The 20,772-nt window shown below is 41.3% G+C and overlaps 1 protein-coding gene across 1 annotated transcript in view; it reads right to left on the bottom strand.

Annotated features, from left to right (window-relative positions):
- Positions 1-552: 552 nt before the first annotated feature.
- Positions 553-20,772, bottom strand: part of MRPS5 (mitochondrial ribosomal protein S5) — a 57,787-nt gene continuing 37,567 nt past the window's right edge. The window contains exons 6-11 of the mRNA XM_059828573.1: positions 14,748-14,838; positions 11,044-11,090; positions 9,854-9,911; positions 7,929-7,991; positions 2,585-2,721; positions 553-1,145 (exon numbers count right to left, since the gene is read on the bottom strand). Of these exons, the coding sequence (XP_059684556.1) occupies positions 921-1,145; positions 2,585-2,721; positions 7,929-7,991; positions 9,854-9,911; positions 11,044-11,090; positions 14,748-14,838 (621 nt within the window). The 3' untranslated portion in view covers positions 553-920. The remainder of the gene's footprint in view (positions 1,146-2,584; positions 2,722-7,928; positions 7,992-9,853; positions 9,912-11,043; positions 11,091-14,747; positions 14,839-20,772) is intronic.

Genomic DNA, 20,772 nt, shown 5'->3' with positions numbered 1-20,772 from the left:
ACACAAAGGAGCTTACTCCATCTCCGGTCAGAGGCTGGTGTGTATCATGGACTTTCTCTTTTTCCTTTAATCCTCTGACAGCTGTAGCACTTTCTGAATTCTGGGTAGGGTCCAAGACTCTACTGTGCTCAGTACCAAATTGGCAGAAAGTGAAGTTAGGTCTTATCCCAGCACACGTGCAGAGGAAAGTACCGTAAGAAAGGCTGGGCTGCAGGTTTTGGACTGGACTTCCAATGCCAGCCAAAACACAGCAATATCCCACAGGAGACTGTGGGGTGGCCGTCCTCAGATATTTGGGGTCTGCTTCATTTGGAGAACTCCCCCACTTGCATGAATAGTGTTTGTACAACTCCAGCTGCCACCCACCATCACCTTTCCCCCCCCAAGAGAAGACACAGAACTTCTACTTTCTGATTTCACAGTTCCCCCACCATAACGAGTGAGCCTAGGGAGGGAGATGGAGAGTGCACACATTAACTCCCACTACTGCTGCTTGCTTCCAGACCTCCCAGGCATTAGCATTTTGCAAAAAAGACCCCAACAAATCCACAATGAACTCATTCTGAGGATTCTTTATTGCTTTCACAATCTTATCTTTTCAGTAGTTTCCCAAGAGCTTGTGAAAGAAACATGGGATCTGTTGATTAAACACCATCTTCAGGAATCGAGTAGATGCATGCTTGAAGTCAAAGTTATGTTCACTGGCTGTTTCCGTCTGAACGTCCCTAGTCGAACAGTGGTCAGAAGAATTGTGGGAAAGCAAACGGTGTTATGAACGGTAGCAATGGGAGCAGCAACATGAATGGCATGAGAGAGCTACTGGTGCCCTCCGCAGAAACGTAAGCCTAGACAACCCGTGCGTCTGGGCTGGGCTTTCCCAGTTGCATCTCTGAGCAGAAGAGACAGAGGGACTGAAGCTTTTACCATACTGTCCGTCTGACGTTCGCCCAGGGAGATTTCTTCATTCCCTGAGCTTCTTTCACCTCGCTCCACTCCAGCTTTGTGTCTGGAACCTCATCTTCAGGCTCGGGATCCTCACGGACAGTCCCCTCAGGCAGTGCCACGACGATGGGCAGAGGGCCCTGCTCCTCCCGGAACTCCACTACACAGAGACTCTTCTGGTTTGCTAACTGTTGGTGAGTCTCCTAGGAGTAGGAAAGAGAAAAGGCAATCAAAGCAATGATGCGCACTGTTGGTTTACGTCAGGTCAAACTCTGCATGGTATATGGGGTAGGGAAAAAAAAGTAATTTACTAATAAACTGTTTAAACACTGCGTAAATTAAACGACTCATCAGGCTCATCCTCATGGGTTTCAAATGAGGTAATTGCAGAAGCAGCAGGAATTCAGGTAACTAGACTGCAAATATACTAGGGTTACAATGTCATCCTATAGGAACTTGCTTCTGGAAAGGATCTGGCCAGAAAAGGTGCATCCTGCTAATAAGGATGCATGTTGGCATGTTAGTAACGTGCAGTAACATTTTTATGTCTTTATATGGATATAAATTTTGCTTTGACAACAGTAAAGTGCTTATTACTGCCCTGACAGGTAATAATAGCTAATATAATCATATGAATTAAACACTATTTTCAGCTATACCTCTTCCTTGCATACAAGTTGCTTTGTTAACACTCAGAATTTACAGAATAAATGTTTACTGGGAAGTTTTCCCCATTCAGGGCAGTCAAGAAAATATACCAAATGCACATCTCTCAAAGCAATAATCTATACAGCTGGCCCTTCTTATATTCATTCTGTGAAAGACTTCTCAGAGACAATGCATGGAAAATATATGACAGACTTCCTCAAGTCTGATTAACTTCAGATACTGATAAGCATCTGTAACTATCTCATTAGGCAAAGAGGATCGTAACCGCCTCCCCTCCTGAGGCTAAACTGAAAAGGTGGGCTAGGACGGCGTGACAGATTTGACAACTGTAGGTTTGCAGAGCTATATGGGGAATGTCAGCAGCTAAATCCTGGCAGCTATCAAATGAGATAACCGGGAATTTCCAAAGGACGGATGCATCCTAAGGTTGGTGTTCAAAGGAAGTCAGATGAAATGCTGCATGTTGGATCTTTCCATCAACTACAGACAGCTGGCTCAGAGAGAGATGTCTCCGTTGTGAGCGCTCTGAGTTAGAGGAAATGACACCACCTCCCTGACTTATTTCAGAGATCTTAATTATACTAGCGATAGAAGCAGCTGTGATATTCAGCCTTTAGGCAACGAAAACTTAGAATGCAGACAAAGAAGCAGCAGCAACCAAAGCTGGGCCACAACTTCCTCTGCCTGTGATTTTTCAAATGTCACCAAAAATACTACAAATGAAAGCCCAGAAATTCAGCTGTCCCCTGGAGGCACTTGGCTGTGGAACAGGCAGAGGTACATACAGCTGCTTCTGACTGGACAACTTCATACAGCTGTTGAGGTATTATTCACATGCTCATTTTGTTTGCTTTTTGGAAAATGAGTCCATTTTAAGCCTAGAATATAAACTGTTTGACCACAAACTACTACAATATCAATCCCATTCTGTCCCTTGACCTGATGTATAGAACCACAGAAGAGTGCAATCTACCTGTTGTGTCAAGCCTTTAAAGAGAGCTCTGGTAATGTTAATCAAGTTTTTGGATCCAGAAACCTTGGCGTACATATCTTTAATGCCAATTAGTTTGCAGATGGTGATGATAGCTCGGTGGCAACGAAGACCATATCCTGGGGAGAAAAAAATATAAATTAGCATTACGTGATTATTTGTAAGCTAAGGAAGAAGAGAGAACTAAGACCTCTTCTTAGTTATTTTTGTTACCTAGCATGTTAGAACACATTATATCTTAAAAAACGCAAAACCATTCTGGGAAGACCATTCTTCCCAGTCTTTGCAGCCATACTAACATAAAGATCACAGGTTTTTTTATACTAAATATACCTTACTTAACATATTGCAAACCCAAATGAAAATGTCACCACCTATAAACTCAAAACATAAAGCCATAAAAACACAACCTGAAGAATTGTTTAATACCACAGGTTTGGGTAGTATTCTTTAGAAGTCCCATTGGCAGCTTGAGAAGAATCTTCCACAAACATACTCCACCACCCCTGGGAACATTCACCAAATGAAAAGCAATTGCTTTCTCCCACTCAGCAGAAAAATAAAACTCTAGTACTTCCCAAAACGAATAACAGCAACAACAATAATAATACAAATTAGCAGAGAAGCAAGGCAACAAGCTTGCTTAAGAGAGTATTAAAAAGAAGCCATTAAAAGGGGAGAGGATATAAATGTAACTGGATCCTGACCAAGACCATCTCCTCTAAAAAGCAATGCCTACATAGCTTCAAAACCGCTTCCTTTGCAATTCCAGGTGACAAACTGGTGAATGACAGCTTCAGTAACTCCTAATGATGGTAAATCTGACTTTAAAGTCCTGGTTCACACACATGATGGAGAGATTTAAACTGGTTTCCTGTGGTGAAGTTACTGCTCAAAACAACTGGTGTGCTCAAGCACTGCTGTCCTTTGGGCTTCCTTCCAGAAGGACCTCGCAGCAGAAGCAATGTCAGCGTCTCTCATTCCCAGGGAGATTGCTGCTGGATCAGAGACCTACTGTATACAGAAGGGTTAAAAGATGGAATTTTGGTCCGTGGATGGACACTGGGTGAGAACTAGATAGCTGAGAAAACCGCAGTCAGCACAAGAAAACAGATGGTTTATTGTCTCGTGTTTGAAATGCTGACCATAGAGATAAGGAGGCTGAGCGATACAGGGGGAAGACAGGGAGGACGTGCAGTGGTGGAGGAATACAAAGCACAGTTCATAATTTTGCTTGCCTTACAACATCCTGTTATCGGCTTGAGCATAGTTGATACGTGACTGCTGGATTATGGTAATATGCCGCGTGTACAAAGCCTACGAACCAACAGACAGGATGGCTATGGCGCGTGCAGCGTGCCTGACCAGCGGGCACATGTGCCTTAGGCTCCCTGTGTTGAGAGCTGGCAACTGAGGCGTGTTTCGGCACCCGCTGGTCATGTGTGTCGAAATCCGTTCCTCTGCAAACGTATAAATACCGGGATTTCCCGAAGAGCAGTGGGCCAGTGTATGGCAAGGTCACCGATGCCTCCGTGGGGACGCCCACGTAAAGTTGGCACCTACCGACTGCTCGGTGGAGCGCGCGGCGCAAGACGACACGAGAATGTACGAACGGTCCATCTCCCTCATGGTCCTCGGGTCGGTAAGACAACTGCTTTGCAAGATACCCTTAGCATGTCTGTAGTTAATAAAACACTTTTTTTTTTTTTAAATTTTTTCCTTGTAGTCTGTGTATATGTGTTTACCTTTCTTGGGAATCCTTGAAACCACTCTAAAACACCTACGGTGCCTTCCTAAAGCCTGAGATTGTGCTCAAGACCTCTACCAGACACAGAGCAGGCAGAGAAATTGGGGAGGCAAGAAAAAGGGAAGTCCAAATAAGTCTGTGGGCAGTAACGCTCCAAAAGAAGAGTCTGGTCTAAACACAGAGCTGCTGGGTAACAGGGTGAGTGCCCACTGGCACTGGTGTCTCTTGCCGCTCACAGGCGTTTGGGTAGCCAAATAAAACCTACCACGTTTTTATTTTATTCAGCTCTTGGTAAGCAAAGCTTTGAGCAGCAAAAGTGGGACTGAAGCTGCCTGCAAACTGAGGAAGGCATCACTGCACCCACTTAACACCAAATTCACACGTTGCAGTTGACCTCCAAAACGTGAACCTGTTACTTGCCTCCTGCCTCAGCAACAGCAATTCACCAGCTTCACAGTCTGTGCAAAATTCAACAGCCACTAGCCAACAGCCACGAGAAGGTTGTGCTTGTCCTCTTCAGGTGACAAAAGCTGGCAGAATGCTATGCACCATCAAGGGAGTCAGTCAGCACGGATTATCAAGGTACTGTGCAGAGACATCACTTACTTCCTCCTGGCCCAGCAACTGGCACGAATTGCACTTAGTTATTACATTGGTGGCACAATGTGAAGGACAGAGAATGGAAATAAAGCAGGTAACAGACTCATTGGAGCTAACACTACATTGGAAAGACGGCAAAATACTCTCTATATTTCTAAAAATACCAATTATTTCAATCAAGCTTAAAGAACAAACGTGTTGCCACACTCATTTGCTTTCAACTTACTGTTCAAAACGGTAAGATCATCGAAAAAAGTTTGCGTGCGTCTGTGGAAATCACAGGCCGACTTACAAAAGCTCGAAACTGCAGCAACTTGAAATTTGTAGGTGAGTGGGGAGGAGAGACAAACGTATTTCCACATCCAGAAACACAGCAGAGGTTTGCATGTCAACTGCATCCATCTCCATCACCGTGTTACATTAGCTCCAATGCAGAATTATAGTACATTAGCATTAATTGCAAATGGTTTCTCAGACTTGCCAGATTTTAATGAAGGAGTTATTTTTTGAGGAGTCTAATTTTGCTCTCTCGTTCCCCAGAGAGATTTGTTTCATGTGGCCTAGCCCTATTAATCTTTAAAAGTTGGTTTGTGATAGTTTTAATGTATCTCACTTAAAAGCTGAAAAGTCAGGTTATTGGTTAGTCCACTCTGCGGGACAGTCTTGCTGCTGATTAAATGAGGAAAAAAAAAATCTATTCCAGTGCTGCACGTTTTATTGTGCCAATATGTCCCTTCTTCTTTTAAACTATAATTGGAAAAGAAACTATAACCATCCAAAGCCATTTGTTCTGCCATTTGAGAAAATACTGTTTTCTATGCTACAAGACAAAGTCAAGTTTCAGACACAATTACATGTGAATGACCTCTGGAAGGCTGTTTGTCCAATTTTCTTTTTCAGTGACTTAAAGCATTTCATTTCTGGCGTTTTTATTGTCACTCGTCTCCCATCTCATCTCAACCAGGTTTCTGCAGATTGTCAATACATGAAACTCAGAAGCCAGCAAACTAGTCCATCAGAGACTGAACAAAATTTATTCCAAACACAAAAGGAAAGGATTCCAACAGCAAACCCCAGCTGTGGAGGCGAAGTTGTGCGTTCCTACTACAACATTAGGCTTTTTTGCGATCATTTGTTTAGATAGCTGCCTGGGCGCGATGTACAGGAACTGGAAATAATCTGCCAGCTGTAATTATGCAAAATGAGAGGCTTCAGCATACATAGCTATACTGCCAGCAGCAAACAGAAGGAGTCTTTTATACTTTAAGTGAAGACAGTCTGCATATGCCATGGTCTAACGTGAAAACTAAGAATAACTGTAATTTCTTATACCTATTAATTATAGCTACGGTGCTGGGCTTCACAGCCACGTAAGTGTATTTGACAAACTGTTCTGCATTTCACCTTATTAATTCACATTAGGAACTAATTTACACTACTTTGAGATGTATCAATGTGCCTAGCAGAGTAGCCTCATGACCCCTATAATTGTAAAATCAAGTCAGAGACGAAGATTAAGAGCTGTCCAAATTCCAAAAGGTAGCATATTCTGCAGCACAGACAAGCGATACCCCCGTAGTTTCCATCTAGACGGCACACGCTAGAAACAGAGCGATCTGGAATGGTGGCAGACACGAAGTCCAGAGCTTGCACCAAGTTAAATCTTGTTCTGTAGTATGTCCACAAATCATTTAATTGTTCTAAAATTACAGCCAGCTCCTGCTGCTGCTATGAATCCTTCCCTTAGAGTATAACACAAAAGGTAAAATCAGCAAGAGCTTCATCTATACCATCCCCAAACCCTCAATTTTGCATAGACGTATAATGTTACAGCTTATTTTCAGGTCATGGGCACGTAATGAAGTCTATCTCTCACACACACAATTCACCTACAAAATTTTACACACTGATCTATCATTACACTTCTTAATAAGGCCAACGAAGCCTGCTGTCCAGAGCACATTGGACATTAAGCACAATCTCTGCGCTGGGCTCCAGTGGTTGGGCAGGGGGGTCCTGGGCTGAAGCGGCCGGAGGAGGCGGCTGTACATCCAACATCACTTAACAGTAGCTGAGAGTTACCAGGCATGGACTCACTACTGCTCACATCTAACCTACAGGAGTCTAAAGAAGCATTTGCCTGTACTACAACTGCGAGCAAAGTGAAGAACAGCTTGTAAAGATGGAGAAATAAAAACACTGCTACTGTGCAACAATCAGATGGTCTTTGTGCTGATATGGTGCAGGACAACAAGCCAGGGTAGACAATCCCTCTAGTCTCCTCACTGGGAGCTCTTGATTTTAGGGAAAATAAAGCAGTAATGGTCTCGAGGACGTAGCAGGCTGGATGCTGTCCTGGCTCCAGCTCATGACCACAGGTAGTCCGAGGCAGTTGAGGGAGGACATCTGCCCATGCTATCCCAGTGTGGGCTTAGGAGGCACCAAGATGTGGCTTGCACTCTGATTCCCATTTGAAGCACTCCTACTACTGCGTACTGAACCACCTCTGAATCTTGTCTTGAAAACAGCGATTAAAAAAAAAAAAATCACTGAAAAATAATGGAACGAGCCTATCGGTTCTTCAAAGCATGCGTGGGACATATGGTGGGAAGAAAAACCTGCAGGGTTCTTCTAAAGGCCTTTGTCCCCAACACCTATGCTATTAGATTAGATTTTTCCACATGTAGGTAATTTAGAGCAGAAGGAACTACACTTAGGAAGCATGAAAGAAAACCAGCAATAGAGCTCCCACCAGTGTAAGAGGGACAAACCCCAATTTACAATAACAAAGCCCTGTCATCAACAGTAGGTATTTCTAATGAAAAATAATTTATCATCTTCAACACTTAAAACATGGCACAGACTAGCACCAAATGATCCGTCTCTAAAGTAAACAGACATTGCAAAAATTTAACTTCATCAAATAAATACCAGTCAGTAATTAATAAAACTTCAAAATTTCCAGGCAGCTGTAATTACCTTTGTTTTGCTTCTTCATGCGGATGGTTGTGCTTTTAAATTTCACTGAAATGTCATGGTAAACTGGAGGGGGAAAAAAAAAAGGCATTACAGCTAAATTCTTACTTCTAGAAAAGCTTTAGCTCAGCACATTTAAGGACTAGCTTTTTCAGAACTGTGAATGGGAAGTTGGTTTTACTCTGAGTTCTTTAAAGAGAAGGGTTAGTCCAGGTAAATTTCTGGAATAGATTAGGAATGTTTACACATCTGTGAATACTATGTTACTACTGTATACAAAACCAGTTGAAAAAAAAGTGTCTGTATGCCTGCAATGATCCTCATTTAGCTTTGAAGTGAGCTCACATGATACAATTTAACCGTCTTCCTCATGCTCATGTTTTTCTAATAATTCAGCTTTTAACCTAAGATTTCCCCAAAGACCTCAGCATTCTTGGATTTTCCATATAGAATATTTACCATTCCAGTCTTCCTGCTTCTCTCTGCTTCAAAAGGAACCCCAAACTCATATCAATATGATGTATCGTATTATATGGGTGGCTGTTATATACATCTGGTTCAGTGGCTCAGTCTCTGCACAGTGGATTCTACCACTGCAGTCAAGGTGGCTCAGAGAGGACCTCTATGTTAAGTAGAATGGAAAGCACGGTGGAAACACCACCAGTTTTTAATCAAATCCCCAATCTGTTAGTATAAAATAATAATGCTCAAGGCATAGACTCACAAAGATAACTGCAGTTTTGTATTTGTAAGCTGAAGTTTTATTATACTGAATATTTATCTACACAATGACTTGGTTAAATAGTCATACACTCTCTAAGGTACTATCTGTCAAAATTTTTCTGAAAGATAACTGAATATTTGGTATACTGGTACCATGTCTGACATCAGAGAGGATTTGAATGGTATTAAATTCAACTAACAAAAAGCTGCCATGAAACATCAGACTGACTTCTCCAGCCCACGTTCTCCCCGGCTGCTGGGCTTTGTCAGCATACACGGATTGAGTCAGGAGGGAATCGTCTCTGACATACAACGGGGAAAAGCACAGAGGAGTTCACGGTAGAGAAGAGATGCCCAGCCAATATTTGAATTCATTACATCAAATTGTGCTAGCAGAGATCTAATCTTGCTACTACTCCCTTCCCCTGCCTCCATTTTTAAGAGCCTGAAATACTATGCATTAAGTATCCAAGTTTTAAACGTAGAATGATAGAACGGTTTGGGTTGGAAGGGACCTTTAAAGGTCATGTAGTCCAACCCCCCTGCAGTGAGCAGGGACATCTTCAAGTAGACCAGGTTGCTCAGAGCCCCGTCCAACCTGACCTTGAATGTTTCCAGGGATGGGGCATCTACCACCTCTCTGGGCAACCTGTGCCAGGGTTTCACCACCTGCATCGTAAAAAACTTCTTCCTTACATCTAGTCTAAATCTACCTTCTTTTAGTTTAAAACCATTACCTCTTGTCCTATTGCAACAGGCCTTACTAAAAAGTCTGTCCCCATCTTTCGTGACAAGGGCAGGAAACTAGAAGCGAGATAACTCAGTATTTTAAACAGCAACATCTCATATTATGTAATCTTAACTTTTCTTCATGGACCTTTCTACAACTGTTGATACAAACCTGAGAGAAAGTGAAGAGTAAATCACATATTCTTTCCAGGTAACGGTGATGTATTTTACACAGGGATTGACAGAGCATGTACTTTGACATTACCACTGTCTAGGTAAAACAGTCTGGGGCTAAGATTTCATACAGCATGCTAAAAAAGCAAAAATAATGCACAAATAATAATAATACAATGCATCAGATCAGAAAGGTTTTAGTTAACATCTTTTTATGCTTTGTAACCAGTTGCAACCAGTTCTTGTTGGTATATTCAGTACTTATTGAAACGTAAAGAGTCTAAGAAAGTCATAATACTTACTTGTGTGGTTCTGATACAGCTCTATAAAATGTAAGTAGCGTATTGCTTTATTCTTTGCCTAGGGAATAAAAGCAGAAAACATTTTTCCTTGAATTTTTCTGCAAAGTAGTTGAAATTTACCATTGTTCAGTTAACTAGGCGGAAAAAACCCAAGAAATAAAACTTAGGAAAACAGGTTTGCCACATCTAAACCATTTATTTTATGGAAATGAAAATGTTCTCTTTAAAGAACTACTTTCTCCTAACAGGTTTAATATTTAAAAAGATTTCTCAATATAGTAACAACTTTATCAAACTTTGTGTATTGTAGCATTGCTGCTTTGATAGCTTAGTTGAGCATTACAACACAAACTAGACTAATGTAGATGGACAGTAACATTTTGAAGTGTAAAGGAGCCTTAATAAGGTCATTATGCATGTGTAAGAGAAAAATTCCTACGCACTAACTGTATAAGCAGATTGTATGCTATATAGATATTGCAAAAAAGTGAGCAAGGGGGTGACAGGTATATGCCATGGAAAAGGGAGTAGAAAGAAAATAAAGAGCGCATTAACAGAATCTCATTGCAGGGCAACCTCATTACGCCTGTCCAAAGAAGAACAACGAAGCTGATGAGGGGTCTGGAGCACAAGACTTATGAGGAGCGGCTGAGGGAGCTGGGGGTGTTCAGTCTGGAGAAGAGGAGGCTGAGGGGAGACCTCATCGCTCTCTACAACTGCCTGAAAGGGGGTTGTGGTGAGGTGGGTGTTGGTCTCTTCTCCCAAGTGACAAGTGATGGGACAAGAGGGAATGGCCTCAAATTGCACCACGGGAGGTTCAGGCTGGATATTTGGAAAAATTTCTTCACTGAATGAGTGGGTTATCAAGCACTGGAACAGGCTGCCCAGGGAAGTGGTGGAGTCACCATCCCTGGACGTATTTAAAAGACATGTAGACGTGGCACTTAGGGACATAGTTTGGTTATGGACTCGGCAGTGTTATGTTTACGGTTGGACTTGATGATCTTAAAGGTCTTTTCCAACCTAAATGACTCTATGATTCTATAATTATTTGTATCAAGATGGATAAATCATGTACATGGACTTACTTCTTTGCATAGACTACAAAAGATACTGATTATTAAAAAGAAAAGTGTAGGTACGATTTATTTGTGCTTGTCATCAAGCAATAAATGCTTTAATTAACATACTTTCCGTAAAGCATTCATCCTGTCACCTGCTTTCCCCATTGCAAAACCTGCAAGACAGAAAAGAGTCATTTATTATTAAGAAATAGATGAGGCAGGACCTTCAGAAAGCCAAGGAGAAAAACCAGAGAACTTCACAACCCCGTTTAGTATCTGTTATTTCTACTCCATTGCACAGATCATACTCAGAAAATGGTCCAGAGAAAACCACAGAAACCATAGAAAGCAACAGCTTAGGAGTTATGAATACCTAACGATTGGATGCCAGTTGCTTGTTGTCAAATGAAAACAAATAAGGCTTAGCTTATTTCTTTTGTGTATTTGTCCAAGCTTGTTCCAAACAACTGAATAGCAGTGACCGCTTCAGCCAAAAAAAGGTCCAGTCTTCTGCTTAAAAAGAAAGAAGGGAAGGAAGAAAAAAAAAGGAAGCTGATGCAGATGTATCAGCAATGTCTATACAAAGAGTAGCTCCAAGACCGCAGAAGCAAAGGAGGAGACTGGGTTTCTACTAGTGAAATAGAGAATATGAAAACCAGGTTTAACAGAATAGTGCGTTTGCAAAAAATGCCTACCTGTAGAACAGAAAAAACAGACTGCCAGTTTACAAACTGCTACCTAATTCTCTCTGAACTCTCTGACCTACTCCTATTCACCAGGTCAACTGTGGTAGCGATGAAGAGATTTCAGAGCAGTCTCAAAGTATTTGCAGTCAGCTCAGAGCAGGGCATCAACTGACGGTATGGAATGAATACAAGGATGTGACAACTGTTTTTACAAACTCTGTAGTCCAACAACATCAAGGTAGATTGAATTAAAATCACTTAACTTCAAATCAATAGATCTAGCTTTTTTGGTCCTTTGATGTTTCTGTTGCGTCAGCTGAGGCTGCGGGTTACCTGTATTCAAAAGCCTAATCCAAAAATCAATGGGATTGGACCCATTGGCCAACACAGACTCACTAATTTCATGCAGACATCACAGGAGAAATGGTCTGGAAGAGATCTAGGAAAGAAATACCATCCTGACTCCTGTGGTGCTACAAGCAAAGAGGATATGACCGCAAGCCTGGAGGCTGCTGTGGAAGAAGCAGACGGTCAAGGGTAGCGCCTGCTATCAGCTACCTCCTGACAGCTTTCCCTGTGCACGCATCATGCACCCAGAGGTCTCTGGCACTTTCTAACTCCTGCTGCACAAGAGCAGTGTATTAATGCTGTGAAGTCACACAACAGATTAGAAAATGCCAAAAATAAGGTCACCTGGGCAACCTCAACTCAATCACTCAGCACATATGGACTAAAGTGATAACATGTTTCATGATAAAGCTTTTTGAAGAAGAGGTAGAAGAATTTTTTCAGAGTAACATAGCTTTCTGCTGGGGAACCACACCTTCCTCTGCATATACATTTTCCTCCCCTCCAAACTGCAGTTAAAATTCGGCTTGAGGAACACATCTGGACTTGAATCTTTCACATAAATGAAGTTCTGCAAAACTGTAGTTGTTTGGAAATAGAGTTGTCTTATTAAAGCTCCCACATAGATCCCATCATCAGCGATATCTATTTGGCTCATAACAAAAGGAGATTATTTACACCCAAAAGGTGGATGCCTCTGCATATATAGTCAAAGCAGGATTTTCTTTACTAGAGTCATATAGCAATACAGTTGCAATTTCCTGTACTCTGTCACCAATACAATACATGCCATATTCCTGCCTCCTGAGAGAGGTAAGAATTCTCTATTATTTGGATTATTTCCTTCACAGCTATTCATTTTCTATTTTTTTAGTTGATTCTTCTTTTAATTCTGCACAGCTGTCTTATCTCCAAGACCATTTGAGGTCTAACGGGAATTTTAATGTACATCGGTTTGTATCCACAAGAGAATGCATGAAAACTATCTCCTTATGGAGAAAAACTTAGCACATTCAAGGGTGCTTCTTAAATAAAACATATCCTGCAACAACAACAAAAAAAGCCTTTAACTCCTGGTATTTGAAAACTGAGCGAAAGAGAAATACTGTTTCCTCAATAACAGACCTGGAAACATGCAAGCAACTCATTGCCGTACAGGGTGGCTGCATAGTTCCTTTCTGCTGGAATCCAGGGCTAGTTAATCCAAGTTAGATGCTGCACTGAGATGGTTTGATTGCTTCTAGAGATAGCTTGGTCATCACTACCCTGCAAATGTAATTGTGCTTAAGAGTTCTGTTACAAGGTAATCACAACTAAACTGGATGCCTCTGACCAGTATTCTTTCTCCAGTCTTTGCTGAGAAAGAAAAGGAAAAAGGTCTCTTTTCACATCTCGTATTAGAAGATCCTTCATAATCTTATGTTTCTTTTGATTTGTCCTATTTACTTTATGCCGTAGACAGCATTTCTATGGTTAGACTTCAAATTGCTTGCTGAAGAGACCGTTATAAAGAGTCATCGTGGAGAAAGCCTACACATGGGTCAAGCCACAGATCACTGAAGTTACTACGAGACCGGACTCAAAGGGCCCCAAGTATTCTGTTTTTCCCTAAAAGTGTAAATACAGTATTTGTAGGAAGCCCATAAAGTGGATTTTTTATTATTATGAACTATTATTAACTAAAATAAGAAAGCTTCGTAAAGAGGCTGAATCAGAAGGAAATGTAGGGTCTTCTGATTTGACAGATTCATTAAGAATTTCTGAATCAAGAAGCTAGCTAAGACTACCAGTAAACGAGCCCTTTTTAACTAAAAGCAGTAATACTTCCAAGGGACTATCCTGACACCTAGGGGAGAAGAAGAAAAAAAAACCAAATCAGCCAGATTTATAGTAATTCTACCTAGAAATACTAACACTAGCTAGAACGCAGAAAAACACACAACCAGTCATGCTGCCCTTCGCTGCAAAGTGGTCGCTGCTGTTAGAGCAAACAAAAAAAGAAACCCCCAAGACCCCCAACAACATGAAAGTGATTTTCAAAACCAGAAAGACAAATCCACATCCACCGACTCCTACTTTTGTCTGACTCTATCTGCTCTACCAACAACGGAGGCCCAGATTCATTTTAGTCGAGCAGAGGCACCTCTATGAAGAGCACAGGCAGCTGAGTTTTCTTCCGCCGCCAGCGCCAAGGAATGAATAGTTCCCGGGGCACGTCAGACCACCTGCAATTCCAGGCACCTTTTGCAGGTGCCCGATTCTTTTCTTTGACTTGAGAGTAAACAACTAGACTCTGCAGCTAGGTGCCTAAGGCTAGGTGAAACAGAGACAGGGATGCGTGGCTGAATACTTTCAGGTTTTGATTTTTTTTTTTTAAACATAAACAGTATTTACAGTAAAAAGAAACGGTGTGTACAGGAAAGCGTAGATGATCCCTTCCAGCAAGATCTACCAGTGGTTAGTTCTATCACTCTAAATAAAAAAAATGTTTTTACCACTGGATAGTATATGCTCCAAACCTAATCACATATTACTACTTTTCCCAATTTCTTTTTTTTATACAAAACAAAGTGTCCAAATGAATACGTACATAATTTGATTACAAAGCTTACTTTTATAGATGAAACTCAAAATTCTTACAGGTATTTCAATATTGCCCAGTGGAAAAAAGGGTACATTCTCTCTCTTTTTTTTTTTTTAGAGTATAAGAAGTCCCTTTAAATCACCATGCCTCCCGAAGTCCTGTTACAAACAATGATTAATCTGGCATCTTTTACATACAGTAAACACACATACCTGCAGCCCCTTTACCATTTCCAATAGCCACTAAGGCACGTATTGATTTTTTTCTGCCTTCCTTTGCGTTCATACAAAACACATTTTTCACCTGAAGAAAAAAAACCACAAAGCATCTTGTTATTGCACAGTCCAACTGTATTTTATTTTATTTTTTTTTTAAGAAAGTCAGTTTACCAAAAAAGAATTGGAGGTCTGTGATGAAACCTTATAGTATATACTGTCTTTGTCAATGGGTATCATCTGCAGTGGGATGCTGGTTTTAAGGCATTAAATACATAAAGGCTGCTAAAAACTTATACTCAGACACAGAAGAAGTTACCACAGTACGGTTTTATTAAAAGATCCCCTCTGTTGTGTTTAGCTGCACAACAGGTAATGCTCTAACACCGCTAGCTTCATGTGTGATTTCAATCGTGATGAAAAAACATGGAAAAAAGTTGAAAGTGACATTAATATCTCACTGCCCCCCTCACATTGTAACATACTTTAGAGGCGCTCTCAGGAATTGCTGAAGGCATGTTGTTGCTTTACATGGGTTAAAACTTGATTGAGATCTACTTGCAGAATGCAGAAGGCAGAATCATTACTGAGGTGACAGCTGCTAAAAAGATGACTTCATTTAAGGGAGGGGAAGAAGAAAATGGTATTTCATTCCTGGAACCAGAAAGCTTTACAGAAACTGCAAGAAATTCAAGCAGAGATGCAAGAAAGCTATTTAGTTTGGAGTGGGGACACACAAAAGCAATTGGGAAGACAGGTGGCCTTATGGTCAGCATTCTGAAAATCTAAATTTGCTTCTGCTTCTGCTACAAACTCCCCTATGTGACTATATGCAAGTCACTGCCTTATAGTCTCCCACCTTAAATGGTCCAATATAGCATCTGAGTTCCTTTGTTCACCTAGCTCCTGTTCTAGTTTCCTTGGTTTTATTTATATATTAAAATATATGTTTATTTAAATATAGACTTATTTTATACATAGTTTAAATACTGTATATAATATATAAACTATGCATAAGATATAAAATTGCAATATATAGTATATACTAATATATATACACACACATACAAAATAACATACTGGATATTGCTTGACTGTGTTAATATCTGTGTCTCAGAATTACCAGTCAAAAGATAAAAATCACTTCATCGTTTATTTCTCCCCTTCCTCTCAAATGCATCACGGTCTACTTTCCTGAAGACTCAATATGATTTCCATAAATTATAGTAACAGTTAAATTAAATATGCATTGTTAATCCATGAATTAAGCAGTGCTCCCCCCTTTTCCCTATATGTAGCTCTTCAGTAAGCTAGTCTGGTTGTAGAGTTACACAATCTGAAAGTAATAATAATCTGAAAGTAGGTTACTATAAAATACTTGGTCATGGCTTAAACATTCTTACTGAAATTCACAAAAAAAACCCCAAAACCAAACAAAATTCCACTGACATCACTAGGTACAGATTAGGAACAAGTGCTTCTGAAAAATTCCACCTCGCTTTCATTAGAATAAATATGCTGTTAAATTCAAGGTGCACTTATATTCTAGAGAGCACTTCGAAGAAGTATCAGCTTTGCTAATTTCTTATTCCAAGCTATTTTTCTTTCTGCAATCTTATTGCTTACAAGAACAAGCTAAAAAACCAGCCCTCTAAGATGAAAGTGCCTGTGGAAACAGGCTATTTACAGAAAATGCAAAAATAATGATGAAAGAAAGAAAAGAGAGCGAAGTAGAGTGATCTCTCCAGGAGCATCAAAAGCATTCTCTTTTTGCTTTGCGCATACTTTTGTCTTCCATTGCCAATCTGAGTAAGCACTTGTACAAAACAAAAAGTTGGCATGCCTATTGTCAAAAATGAAGGACATCATGTTTGTAGAATCTACTCAAAAATTACTCTTCTCCCTTTCCAGAAGGTGGCAATAAAGACATGCGCAACGGGCTTCTCCAGAAGCCTTCCTAAAACTGCACTTGTCAGCTGTTTCTGAGCAGCTCTGAAGGAAGATGTGTTCAGTCACCCATCACCATCAGTGCTATTTCATCTCTCCTGAACCGCTGTGAAGGCCGTTCAAGCTTGATAATGTGCACAGGCAGCCGCGACTGCTGGAACAACAGTGTCCTTAGATTCTCCCCGCCACAGCCCCGTGCCTCCTTACATCAAAGAAAGCAGTGCTCTTCTGGAGCGCGCTCCGCAATGCTTCCCTTCCGTCTTGGAAATAAAGCGTGCAGCTGAAAGGCTGCCGTTAAACTGCACTGGAATTAATTAATACACAATGAACAACGTGCCACTTTTAAAACAGCATGACCTCTGAGAAGTGACTGAAACTAAGACACAAGTACCCCCATTTAGTAGATTGCCACTCAAGCCAGATTTAAAGCCAATTTTTTAAAATTTGGAAACAGATGCGCGCTCAACCTTAATCGCAGTGTACCTCCCTGTACCCACTATCCAGCGGTGATAACGCAAAGTCAGCTTTCCTTCGAGGGCGGAGGGAAGAACAGCATCTCTCAAATATAAAATGAAACCACCTCAGACATTTACTAAGAGGAGAAACGGCAAGAAACAGTTTCAAAGGTGGTGTTGAAAACGTGGAAATTGGCTACAGTCAGAGACAGGCTGCTAAAGGTTATTGCGATTTCAAGTACCATTACTGTTAGAGAAAGGGAAAAACCCAACACTTCCCTAGAGATTTTGTTCTTGTAGAAGCAGAATGGACAACACGCCAAGCTGATCGCCCTCAGAAAGTCGTCCTTTCTAGAAATCATATTCTAGTCATGATTTTTAGGAATCTCTAGGCCTCACTCCTGACGCTGCTATTCTGCTGCTGCTCTTATGCAGAGGAGAGTGTCTGCACAGGCTGATCCCTCCATGGCGTAAGGTCCTCTGGTCCCAATACTTCTCTAAGGTACAAGGTGAGACAAGATAAAATGAGAGCAGGGTGCAGCGCTGGAAGAAAAGCACTTCCAAGCAAGTGAGCCTAGACAGGCTCAGGGACATAGCTCTTTGCTGATCTAGAGATCACAGAATCACAGAATCACTAAGGTTGGAAAAGACCTGTAAGATCATCAAGTCCAACCACCAACCCAACCCCACCATGCCCACTAAACCATGTCCCACAGTGCCACATCCACACGTTCCTTGAACACCTCCAGTGATGGTGACTCCACCACTTCCCTGGGCAGCCTCTTCCAGTGCTTCACCACTCTCTCAGGAAAGCCATTTTTCCTAATATCCAGCCTGAACCTCCCCTGGTGCAACTGGAGGCCATTTCCTCTCGTTCTATCGCTTGTCACTTGGGAGAAGAGACCAACACCCACCTCTCTACAAAACCCTTTCAGGCAGTTGTAGAGAGCGATGAGGTCTCCCCTCAGCCTCCTCTTCTCCAGACTGAACACCCCCAGCTCCCTCAGCCGCTCCTCAGCAGACTTGTGCTCCAGACCCCTCACCAGCTCCGTCGCCCTTCTCTGGACACGCTCCAGCACCCCAATGTCCTTCTTGGAGTGAGGGGCCCAAAACTGAACACAGGATTCAAGGTGCAGCCTCACCAGCGCCGAGTACAGGGGTGCCTGGTTCTCCTGCCTGCCTCTGTGCTCCTCTGGTCTGTGCAGGTGAGCCACTGATGCGGTTATGGCTCTCCCGCGACGGTCCCAGGAGGAGTGCCGTCAGGGTGTTACTCGTGTTGCTCTACCTGCTCTTGCCTCTGCGCTCCTTTGTGTGCGGGCAGACAGGCCTTTTATCACATACCCTAACAGTCTATACTCTCTCCATCTTGGCCATCAGTAGAACAAATAAAGTACTTCTCTCTTGAAGAATTTGATTCAGTAGCTACAGCCTCCGAGAAGCAGAAAGATTAGAACCAGCCATCCTGTTCACAGTGCATCCATCCCCCAAGGACACAGTAAGTGGGGAAACTGCAATACAGAAAATAATCTGGACTCCTCTACGCCTCACTCAGCAAAACAGATGAAAGTTTTTGACCAGATACTTGAAGTCTTTTTCATATAGGCTGACTCATCACAGCTCTGGGATAAACCCCAAGTGCAGTTCTCATCCAAATTAGTAATGAGCCCCATCTGCAGAGAAACTACTGACTAAACTGTGTTTAGTGCTGATAGTTTTCCCCTGTCACACGTGTGCAACTCTCTCTTTTGTAACTCGCTAGGAAAAATAACGTAGCTCAAATGCCCTACTGACACAGCGTGTGTCTAAATGTACATCTGAGTACAGATCCTTTGGATTAACCCCACAATAATGCATGTTCAAAGCCACGCCACATCTGAAATGGCTTTGTTTCCTTTTCAAAGGATGATCCATAATCATGCTGAATTATAATTCACTTAAAAGCTTCTGAATGTTCCAAATGACAATTATTTCATCCATACAGGCTGACAGGTAAAAGAAATAAAAAGATTTAATTATTTAATCAACAGAACCAGTTGAAGGTAGCATCCCTAAACTCTACTTTAAAGGCAGGCCAAAACTCTTTGGAACTCCAAGATTATCAGAAAGAATGAGAGGTCAGAGCTGGGCACTAGAATTTCTTTCCTGTGACAGGTTGCTTCAGGTGCTATCTTAAAAACTGTCTGAAATTTTCATTGTCAGTCTAAAGACACTGTCAGTATCATCCAGGGAACAGAAAACTTCCCTGTAGTTCTAAAAGCAAAATCTAGAGCTCCAATACCCCAAAAAGTACTTTTGAGCCAACATCTCATTTGAAGTAAATTATTACTCAGAGAGTATCCTGTATACTATCTAATTTTTCAGTCAAGGATGTCAAACAATGTATCTTAGACACTGTAATTTCATGCAGCATTACCTTTTCATAAGCCTTTTTTATTGCACCCTTTGCAAAAACAATAGCTAGAAAATAATTTCCAATGACTTCTAAAAAGAAATGAAGGTTTTAGGCTGCGTATTAAGGAATATTCTTTTTGTCACAAGTAGCAAGTCTACCAAGACTAAGCCTGTGGTCTTAAAGTGTACTCGTGGGTCTTTTGCCACTTCGTGGAAAGTTGAAACTACGGCCTTATATTCTATTAACAACCCTCTGCTGCACCTAGACAATTTATTTTTGTTTAGTGGATGCAGAACAAATGACTATAGTGATACAGTTATAACTCTCTTCTGCGCTCATACTCCCTACAGGTAACTCTCTACAGTTGCATGCACTTTTGTGACAACACATTTAGAAATACTTAAGACAAGGTCCTTCATATCACAGGTGTTCAAAAAACGTGCAGATGTGGCACTGTGGGACATGGTTTGGTGGGCATGGTGGTGTTGGGTTGATGGTTGGACTTGATGATCTTACAGGTCTTTTCCAACCTTAATGATTCTGTGATTCTGTGATCATTTGAGCCAACAGACCTTTGTTTTTATGACTTTACCGCTGCTTTCCACATGTCAACATAAAGCTACTGTTCCTAAGGCAAATCAATTCTCCGTGGCTTGGTAAAGAAAGCCTAATGGTTCCTAGTGTCACTATCCCTGAACAGTTCCAGAACAGAATGAGGCTCGGATACGAACTGCCAATACTATGATACAACTCTGTGAAGCACACCCAATCTCAAGTCAATTCAACTAAGAATAAAGTCTGTAAAGAATACTACTAGAGGTAACATGCAAAAAAAAAGAGATGTCAGTGACAGCCTCGAATGTGGCTTCATTTACTGCACACTATCTTGATTATAAGACAAAAGTATTTCTTCCCAAAGGCTTTCTGTAGGGCTCATCACTAACTTGATTCCTGGGAAAATATCATCCGTCTGCTTTTCAGAATATCCACTCAATTATCCACTCCATGCAATTTACTTTGATTGATTCTATCTAAGGAAGAACCAGTTATTTTTACTATGCAAGTGTTAAAAAAGATCTCTTTGGTCCTCTCTGCTTCCCTCCTTTCCCATGCTCTTAGAAAGTAAAAACAAACAAAAACCACGCAAACACCCAAAAGAAAAAGGTCCACATATGGTTTTACCTACAACTTAAGAAAGAATGAGAGATAACCCTGAACTAAAATAGCA

Source organism: Gavia stellata, chromosome 23 (genome assembly GCF_030936135.1).
Source record: "Gavia stellata isolate bGavSte3 chromosome 23, bGavSte3.hap2, whole genome shotgun sequence".
NCBI classification, from domain to species: domain Eukaryota; kingdom Metazoa; phylum Chordata; class Aves; order Gaviiformes; family Gaviidae; genus Gavia; species Gavia stellata.
Note: the sequence above shows the minus strand (reverse complement) of the source record. Positions and strands in the feature narration are given on the sequence as shown.